The sequence below is a fragment of the Anoplophora glabripennis genome, unplaced genomic scaffold (assembly GCF_000390285.2).
Source record: "Anoplophora glabripennis isolate ALB-LARVAE unplaced genomic scaffold, Agla_2.0 scaffold40, whole genome shotgun sequence".
Taxonomy (NCBI): domain Eukaryota; kingdom Metazoa; phylum Arthropoda; class Insecta; order Coleoptera; family Cerambycidae; genus Anoplophora; species Anoplophora glabripennis.
In genome coordinates this window covers 1,659,645-1,670,614 of record NW_019416268.1, presented here as the reverse complement: position 1 = coordinate 1,670,614, position 10,970 = coordinate 1,659,645, and the positions used below count along the sequence as shown (strand labels likewise).

Genomic DNA, 10,970 nt, shown 5'->3' with positions numbered 1-10,970 from the left:
AGTGAATAGGTCATACTTAAAAAGTTTCCTTGGGCGAAGTTATCAAAAATGTTTTTTTCTTTTCTTACAATTTGGTCAATTCTAAAAATATTTAAACCAAGGTGGTTTTTGGAGTAATGGCATATGAATTATTATTCACCTGAAAAGACAGCCTAGGTAAAATTTGTTTTTTTTTTATTATATTTGTGCGATAATGTTTATAAATAATGGAGGTGCAAACAAAGATCACATCTAATCTGGATACTCTGGGGTGCAAGAATATCGCTCAGAGAGAACCCGACAGATATTTTTCTCTAATTGAATCGTAAATCCCTTCCTATATCTTCTAATTCAATTTCTTTTGTCATTTTCCCACCGTTGCATTGTAAGTAAATTTAAATAAATTATTAACAGATATGTTTGGGATAAAATGCGAAGAGAAAAATTTTAGGATTATTATTCAAGTTCTTCTTTATAGAATATACAGGGTCATTCACAATTTATTCAAAAAAATTTGCGAATAGATGCGGCAATAGAAATGGGGTCAATATCATAAAATTATTTTGATAAAATCCATATAGTTTCCGAGAAGAAAATTATTGAAGTTGTAGAACTGTAGTCTCTAGCGTCATTCATAACACGCGTGGAGAGCCACGTGGCCTCAGCGACTCGGAATACTGAAATCCGATTTTACAATCATTGTTACGATAGTGTTTACAATAATTTTTTAGTAGATTTTGGCAAAAATGGCTTGCGTGTATAGCAATAATAATCATAACAATAATGGCAAAAGCAGTTGAATTTGCTGATGTAAAATAGATTCTATTTATTTCTTTCCTTGCGAAATTCTTTCAAGTTTTTGTCCGTTTTTATCACACTTTACCGCCATGCCGGTCGCATGTGCGAGGTCAGGTTTTACAGTGGACCAGTTTCCAGTGCCGTGCAGAAGTGTATTTTTAAATCATTTTCGAACTGCCCTTTTTGATTTTCTTCTTTACAAAATTATATTTGTAAGAGTACATCCTAATTTTTTTTTGATAAGTTCTGAATCACCCTGTATAATTTTATTAATCAACCGAGTAATATTAATATTTTTAACAATTACTGAACTTCTTTTAATAAGTTAATGAAGAGCTTACTTTTAGAGAACCAATTTCAAACATAATTGTGAATTAGAAGTTTTTTATATACTTCCATGTTTTTTTTAGTTGTTAGGTAATACGTTATTTTTTATTAGTTAAAGTATTAGTATTACCACGCTAAGATACATGTTTTATGTGTATGCTGTCCTAGATATTTGTTTTTAATTTGCATTGGGTAATTGTTTTCCTAGGTATTAACTTATCATATAATCATAATTAGGTTTGTTAAAGCTAACTATTGGTACTTTGTACTATTTGTAATGTAATATTACTGTAACCTGTAATTGAGCCTGGTGCTTGTTGGTTACATAAATTAATAATAGATAGAATCAAAAAACATGCAGTTTCATGAAGAAATAATTGGTCAAATATCACTAAATGCTACAATAAAAATTATTGAACATAATTTGTATAAAAAGTTGTAATCTCGGAAACCTACGTTTTATCTCAAAAAATGTTCCCTTGTTTATTATTATCTATAAAAAAAACAGAATATTCGCGAAAATTAATTTTGATTTATTGAAGTTGTAGCTCTCAGCCAGAATTATTATAAGATGATATTAAATTTTGTATATGGTATATTTAAAAAGCGTGTTAACGAAAATGTATATTTTTTATATAGAACACCCTGTGTATTATTATTTGAATAGATTGCTTTTTCTTGATTACAGTGACATAAAGGTTGATGGGTTAATCTTATTAAAATTGTGGAATATAGATTTTAGCTTTTTTGGAAGTTGGCCTCTGTTTCCCGACATTTTTTTTCTTCTGATTGTGTCACAGTATTTAAAATTGTATTTCAAATAAAATTTCCTACACATATTTTTTTATGAAATGAATGATTATTCTAGATTTATTGACTGAAATTTTAAATTTTATAAAATAACTGTATCCAATTCAATAGTTTCAAAATTCTTAATGCCAGTGCCCCTCAGCCTTTTCTTCATGGTAGGTATACTTGCATATATTTTACATTTCCGCTATAATTTTAAGTTAAAAAGAACATTCCCCCTTAGCTAATGAAGAACAAATAGGACGCGATAAGGAGTACAACAAAACAACATACAGGGTCAGAAAGTCCCCATGGTTCATCGGCCGTTACGTGAGAGCGATAAAGAAAGTCATAGAAATCCGTGCGATAGAGGGGTTCCAAAGGGAAATAAATGGGTGCAATAAAACAAACCACTACATGTCACTTATATATTTTAATACATTTAAAAATTTGAAACGATATAGTATAAACAACCTCTTAAAACTTTTGACATATAACTTACTGGTAACTATCACACATGATAAATATGGCTGATTTGCTCGACTGAATTTCAATATGTCATGGATGAGAACATTTATATGAAAATTGGTAGCACTGATCATTCTGTGTTGGAAGGGTAGTCGGTGTTGGTTTCGACTGTTGTTTGAGCGGGTGGAAGAAAATTCCTTTTCTTACGCTTATTTGGGATACTAGGAAAGTTCAGTGAGGAATTTGAATACTCGAACACACGATTATACATTTTGTTGAGCTTTTGTATGAACTCCTCCTTCAACATTTGAAGGCAACTGTATAAGAAGAAAAATCAATAAAGTTCTAAGATAAACAGGGTGTTTATAAAATGACGCTAAACTGAAATGGGAGATGAAAATTGCCATTTTAAGAGTGTGGTTAAACATGAGGCTGAAAGGGCTTAAAAAAATTACAGGGTGGTACAGGTGCACTGTCAAAAGCATTTTATTGCAACGTTAAAATGGCTCACGAGGTCTAATCAAAATTTGGTACAAATCTTTAGATTAACAACTGTAATAATTTCATGGGGTGAATTTTTTCTCATTCACAGGAGTTATTGACAATTTTTTTTATCTTACATAAATTGCGGCATTTTCACTAAAATAATTAATTTTTCAAATTTATCGTATTCATTTTAATTTATAGCTGTAAATCAGAAGAGCATCTGTTTTGTACCTCCTAAGATGTTTTGAGGACCTTGTTCATAAAAAACTCTTATCTCCCTCTTCAGTTCGACACTACGCTTTAAAAACACCCTGTGGGACAATCGACATACTATACAAATAGACAAAAAGGAAAACCAAGGCAAATAAAAAACAAATTAATCGATATTTAAAAAAAGTACTCACAGTCTGTAGGAAGGCGAAGACCTGAACCTTCCTATGTCGTAACTGGGCGCGTGAGGCTTGTGAACGATAAAAACATCAGGCAGAACAACGAATTCGTAATTCTGTGCTTCCAGTTCCATGATGTGCGAAACTTTGTTCCAACCGAACCCGAGGAATCTCTCGTCATATTCCACCACGTCCCTCCGAACGACCACGTACGGTTCATAGTCAGGCTCCCACATAACCTACAAAAAAAATGGCGATGACGTTGCACTTGGAATAATGAAATATTCTTACCTTGTACGGTTCGTCTGCAGTCTTCCATTTCTCGTAATTTGTAGGGGCGTGGCCCAGTGACCAAATACTGGATAGGAATGGAACGACGGACTTATTCTTCAGTCCCTTCAGTAGCTGCTTTTTGTTCCTCGGGATAAGATTACCGTATGATTGTATTTCGAAAGCCGGAACAACCAATGCCTTAAAAGTTTACATTTTAGTGTACAGAAAATCGATTGAGCGAAAAATCTACCTTATTTTCCATAAATGCCATGGAAAATAGGTGTTTTATGAGCATCTCGTAAAGGTTTTTGTTTGGTAAGAAGTCTATGTCCGCTAAGAACACGTAAGGGGTTTGTACTTGGCGCAGTCCCACATTCCTCAACATATTTATTGGATAGAAGTCCTAGGAAATTGACATACAATATAAACTAATCAGAAGTTAGAGCAAAATACTTACACCGTCTTTAAAAACAGCATGATATGCAACGTTCGATCTCTGCTGTAATATATCAGAACTAGATATAAACGATATACTTTTTTCTAACTCTGGATCAGATACATACAGTGTCAGGCTTATAGGGCCTAAAAACAATAAAAGGAATAAAACTTGCTGGAATTTTTGAAATGTTATTACTGCATGCATTTTAACATATTTCATTTCAATTTGCAAGGTAAATTTACATTCACAGCCAAAAATTTAAGTAACTTTAAAAACTCCAAAATTGTCAGTTGCCAATGGTTGAACAGTTTCCAATCCAAAAATTGTTCAATCAATGTTGTATTATTACAACTCCTTAAGTTTACGTATATAATATACATAATGGTCAATTGCAAACTTGACACATTATTCTTACAAACATTATCACATCATATTTAACTATCAGTTATAGATTTAATATGTAATTCGTTTAGTCAAATATTTTCTGTATATTCCCTTTATTTACTTTAGCTTACAATTATTATTAATCTATCAATCAAGTTAAAATCAGAAGGTTTTAAGTTATAGAAAACATCATTAACTTAATTATAAATGTATGTAATTTACATAACTTAAGAAGTTGGTACACAACTCACCAATTGTAAACTGTAAATTTACAACTATATCAATTATTACAACTGTACGTTTACATCAATATTCCAAATAACTGTCAATTATGAGCCTTTTATATAAAATGGGAACTAACCAGTTGTAAACTGTAAATTTACCACTGGTTAGTGGTAAATTACAAAGTTCAGCTGATATAGTTTATACCGTTTTAAATTCGGAGGTTCTGTAAATTTACTCTCATTTTAATTTATCAATCAAGCTAACAACAGATTTTAATGAAACATTGCCAAAAATGTCCATATATGATTACAGTTGTAAATTTACACAGGAAATTTATTTACCTATCAATTATGAACTTAGTACATAACTGACACTAATTGTAAATTGCAAATTTACAAGAAATATTTCAATATTCTATTTTCTTACAATTGTAAATTTACATATCCGTCAATTATAAACCCAATATATAGTTATTAGTTGTAAATATATTTCCTTCACTTAATAGTTAAATTCACTATTATGCCTGTAATTTACATAACCTGCAATTATGGACCCGCCACATAATTGTTAGCCAATGCAAATTTACAGGTGTTTAGTTGTCTAATTTTTACAGTTGTAGATTTATCTTCTTCATTTTAATTTATAGTAGAAATAATTGAATATCAGACAGTAAATTTACAATGGTTCTTTGTAAGTTTACACATATAATTTAACTAAATGTCTATTACGAACCGTTTGTCAACCAACCAGTTGTAAACTGTAAATTTACAAGTTAGCCGTCATAATTAGAAAGAAAATGTATGTTTACATTTGTAAGTTTACAAATGTAATTTACATAACTTCAATTATAGACCTGATATAGTTGACAACTAACTACTTATAAACTGTAGGTAAATTTAGAGCTTGTTAAGTCAGTTGTGATAATTTACAAATCTAAATTTACAGTTTAAAGATATAGATGATCTATTTTGCTAACATTTAAGGATTTTAAATGCAAGAAGTGTTTATTTCATCAATATTTTATAGTTCCCATTGTAAATTTGTATAAAGTTCAAATTTTTTACAGAATACCAGTACATACCTGGCCAACATTTAACAAGTTCTTCTATGGTCTGTAACCTATCGTAAGACAATTGAGCAACAAATGTAACATCATTTACTGAAACGGAATGTTTATATTCCCTAAAAAAGAGAAGCGTCCTCCAACTTGTGCTTAAAAGTCTATGGAATTCCGAACAAAGCTCCTCTGAATGATTCTACAAGTAAATATAAAATATATATATATATACAAAATTTAGCTTATATTTTTTTTTTCACGAAAACGGTTAGACTTAGACACGTTAACAACTAGGTGAATGGTACTTTTTGGTAGTCTTTTTTTTCTGGTTTATGTCTTTGAATGAAATAAATTAGCACCCCTTGGTTTTATTTCTCTCACACCTTTTTTCTACGTTAGCCTATTCCAACAAGAAAAATAGTTTTTAATACTACATTTCATTTAGAAACTTTTTTGCTCTTCCCATTTTTTCGTATAATACTTAATGGTTTATGAGCAAAAAAATAAATTATTTTTCCTTGCTGTTTAGGTACACATAAAATTAGTACAACAGTTACCAAAAACGATCGTCATTTTTGACATGCGTTTTGTAAAAATTCTTTTTTATCAATAGGAAAAGCTAAGCAAATATGAACTAAAAATTTAATAAAAAAAATAAAAGCTAATTTTTTCGGCCATTTTGAGATTTGAATATTTTCTGTGGGGGCTAGAATCGAAAAAATTTATTGGAAGTACACCCCCCCCCCACCCCCCGAAAATGACTTTTTAAATACCTTAAAATATTTGCATATCATTATGAAACACCCTGTATATGTATAAATATTTTTTTTTCGTACTTACAGTTGCAACAGCTTGAGCTTTATTACAGAATAATAACTGCTTCCTTAACAAATTTCCATTATATTCCATGAATCCAGAGGCGACATTTCTAAAGTAATCACCGTCTTTGTTGTGTACATTGTATTTTTTAGGGGAATTCCAATGGATTATCTTAACTACATGCTGTTTGTAACAGCTTTGGCTCAATGTGCGATCGCTTAGTTGTGTATTCCAATAACAAGGCACTTCAAACAGCATCTCAGGATTCTCCTTCAAGACAGCGTTTATTATATCCTGATCTGCCAAACGGGTAGGCCCGTATACGAGGGTAGTCCTCTTAGTCACCTCGGACCATAACTTGGGCCACTCCATTCTCTTTAGAACTAATAAATTGTACAGGAGTACTCCTGAGTTGAATCTACGGAAAAGTAAATATTAACAAAAAAGTTAATATTTAGAAATATTAATTCAGGTCTAGAAAAGAAAAATAAAATTTTTGATTACATTTTTTCAGTAATAAATTCTCAATAATAAAACAAATAAAAAACAAAAAAGTAGATATCTACCCTCTCCCTATAGCAGGCCATGGATTGTAATGTTGGCTTCTTTCTGTATAATAATTGCTCTGGTTTTCAACTATGCCAATAGCCTAAAAATTTTAATAAAATTATAATTGGTTTACAGTGAAAGAAGAGTACTTCATTTAAGATCTTTTTTTATTATTTTTCTGTAGTTTCAGATTAGATTTTGGGGGTACAAAAATATAATTAAACATTCTGTACATACACAGAGTGTTGATAATCTATAGCAGGGGTCGGCAAGTAATTTTAGGTGGGGTCCGGATACTTTTAAAAATTTTTAACGAGGTCCAGAAAAAAATTCATATTTCTTACAAATTTTCATTTGACCTCAAATTTAATCTGCTTACTAACCATTAAGAACTCAAAACACTTACACAATTGTAAAATACTAGAAAAAATGATAAGGTTGTCACTCAAACGTAAAAAAACATTTTTTAAATAATTTATTTGAGTAATTTATACTTTAAAAAAATTTTTGGCGGTCCAGTATTTTACCTTTCGCGGTCCGGACCTGGACCGCGGTCCGCCAGTTGCCGACCCTTGATCTATAGTGTCTCTTGATTTATAGCTGTACAGGGTTGATTCATTTTGGATGGGACAACGGGGTACAGGCTTGATTGATTTTCAATATACTAACATTTTTCAAATTTAGCCAATTTCTATTGGCTCCTGTGTTTCTGTTGTTATAATAGGTACTAACAAAACTTTAAATGATACTTATACTGTATTTTCCATAGAGCACAGTGGTGTATTACCGTTTTACATAATTTAATATTTTTGAAGAACTATCGCCAGTTTGTTATTTTTAATAGAACATCCCGTATATTTCCAGATATGTACACTCAAAAAGCTATGAAGTGTATTTTTGGTGATAATTCCTCTCGTAAAATGGCTAATTTAACAAATTATTAAGATAACATAATTTTTATAGACTATAAATATTGTAGAAAGTCAATGCTCTAAAAAATACAGGGTATACCATCAGAAATAACAAACTTATGTGTGTTGAAAATATGGAAACGTTAAGAATAAGTAGAAAGTATTGAATAATTTTTAGTGCAGGAAAGAGTCATATATTTTTAATTTGTAAAATTTTATAACAATTTTAACTTTATATTGCAACATGTACAAAAATATATTTTTATCTTGTTTGTATCCAATCGTATTGTAAATCAAGTGGTTTATGCTGATATGTTCAAGCCTAGACAGATGTCTGATTATTTATATATCAAACATTAGGAAATAGTTTTGTATTTATTGTTTGCGGGTAAAATGATATTTTATTAATAGCATTAAAATTGAAATTCTGTAAAACAATGAAATGTATTCTTTTATAAAAAATGAATAACTTCTAGATTGACGATTCATAAAGGATATTTGAATGTGTTAAACTGAACGATTATTTTGAGATCACTCTGGTAAAAAACAAATTTACAAGACAGATTAAGGCGGTAAATTGATATAAAAAACACTACTTCAGCTATTTTGATAAAAACCTAAAAGGTTGATTTTTGTTTGATGTAACACCTGTTTTACATTTACCAGATTTTGGCCCAATAAATAGAGCAAGATATTTGTTAAGTTTCCTATATCGGTATAATGCAACTCATAAACTGTGCTCGATTTCCTTGCTTCAATAATGTGGGTAAATAATTTGGATACAATAGAATTTTAGCATTGATTCCGACTAGTAAATTGACTATGTAAAATGATATCACAAATATAGCAAATTGCAAAAATTTCTTTGAAAATTGGTAAATTTAAAACAGGTAATTTCTAGTAATTTTCAATGAATTTAATAACCGCTTCATGACAAAACCTGCTGCTTGCACAATTTTGGACACCACGAAAAATCATAGATAGCACTGGAGGTACATACCTGTTTTTTATTGAAATATTTGAACAAGCTCCACAGCTCATATATATCGTTCACAACTGTGATGTCAGTATCTAGCACCAATAATTTGCTAGTTAATTCAATAGGTATGATTCTTGGGAACACCAATTTCATCAGTCCGTGTATCCCAGAATAATGACTGTTTGGTATCCATCTCAACTCGCTTGTATACCGATTTAAATCGTAGAATGTGATGTTTACTAAAACAAAATTATTTAAAATAAGTGACAAATGAGCAATCAGAGCCCTCTACATCAAGCTTAATAGAAAAGCAAGCCTTGCGCCTGAACTCATTCCTTTGTTAACTTTTGAGTGTCATTTAATTTTCGCACTTTACATTTTGCATAAAGTGAATGTTTTTATTATTTGAGCTAAAAATGTTACCTATTAAATTATGTATTTATTCTAGACTACTATGTGTCATATTTATCTTATCTTATCTTATCCTTATAACAAATTGTTGAAATACTGGATAATTATAATATCCAACGTAGGTACTTATTAAAAATGCCATACAGAAATATGAGGGAGTATGATATTGATTATTATTACTTTATTTTAAACATATGAAGGTAATTTAATAAATAAATTCAAAACTTTTTCTAAAAATCATGTAAAATAAAGTAAAATACGAGAACTGATACCTAATAAAATACATATTTAAAAAAATAATAAATAATAATATTGATTAGTATAATGAGGCTTATCTATAAGTAGGAGTATGCCATACTTTATCACAATCTCCTTTGTTTTAAACTTTTCATGGGATTACTTATCTACCTTTACATAATATTATTTCATATTTTCATTCTACTAGATACTTAATATAGCTTGAATATTTTTAACTACTTATTTTTTATTAGAACGCATTTATATTAGCTCTAAAAATAATTTATTTGTGCAAAATAGGAAGTGGGAACACAAAAACAAGCATAAAAATGTATCTATGTAAATTAATGTTAAAATATTCTCACCCTGTGGCACATTCCAAGTATCGAACAATGTCCTCAAAATCTTCTCAGAAATACTGTTCGCAATGACATGAATGTGTAGGGGATTAACTCTATAAAAGTAAATGGATTTTAAAAGAGTATGAAAATACAAACTAGCACCGAATCCTGAGCAAACTACGCCGATGTGTATAGTCTCACATCGGTCACTATTTGGTAGATCGTTCCCTGGGGTTGTATAAGAGTTTTTGGGTAAATCTTCTTTGGCAAAAAACCTATTTATATTTTGCTCTAGGCCCTTCGATTTAATGGATGAATATGTGGTATTTGCTGAAAAATATTGTAGGTAATGACTTATTGTACAAAAAAATAACTTCAACTGGGGATTATAAAAGGTATATTAGAACCAATTTTGTGGGAATTTTGTGATGGAAGGGGTGTACAATGGTATGTCTTTGTGTGGCATGATACCTTTGTTTCTTTTTGTAAAGGGTGTATTTATACTTACATGTATAGTACCGTGGTACGGCGTTTAGAAATAACAAAGTTATTACTGTAATAACAAACGAAACGATTATCCATTGTCTCGAAAATTTACAGAAACAGGCATTTTGTCTTTTTAGGCGAATTTTTAATACGTAAAACGCATGTAAACGGAAGTAGCTGCACTAATAACACCTAAACACCGCCAGTTAGCTTTAAAATAGATACTACCCGCACTTGTACACTCTTAATTTAATAAACACTTGTATGTAGAAGGTTATTATTCAGTTAGCATTCTATTCTTATTTTATTAAGAGATTCAATGACTGCTAACGTGCATTAATAAATTCAATTCAAATCGCACCGCTTGTGACTACTCCTTACTTCTACAAGTAAACCTCGCACTCCTCGCAGTAAACAGAAACACTGCTAACAAGTAACACAGTACCACAGAAGATAAAACAACTTATCTTCTTTGACAGTATGCTCAGCTGACTTTTCACAGGTATTACTGCAATTCACAAAACATATCTGCTTATCTGCAGTTATTTTATTGCACTAATAATCCAAAATTTACACCACTCTGCACTACAGGGGTACGTTCAGATAAAACTTCGGGCGTTGCT

The 10,970-nt window shown here is 30.4% G+C and overlaps 1 protein-coding gene across 1 annotated transcript; it reads right to left on the bottom strand.

The window, feature by feature from the left end:
* Positions 1-2,307: 2,307 nt before the first annotated feature.
* Positions 2,308-10,443, bottom strand: LOC108903264 (LARGE xylosyl- and glucuronyltransferase 2). The gene is made up of 11 exons (XM_023457332.1): positions 10,416-10,443; positions 9,886-10,191; positions 8,894-9,111; positions 7,000-7,082; positions 6,455-6,851; positions 5,639-5,813; positions 3,967-4,091; positions 3,760-3,912; positions 3,528-3,707; positions 3,252-3,475; positions 2,308-2,678 (listed from the first exon to the last, which is right to left on the bottom strand). The coding sequence occupies exons 1-11, from the start codon at positions 10,441-10,443 to the stop codon at positions 2,492-2,494; spliced, it is 2,076 nt and encodes a 691-aa protein (XP_023313100.1). The 3' UTR covers positions 2,308-2,491.
* Between the last annotated feature and the right edge of the window lie 527 nt (positions 10,444-10,970).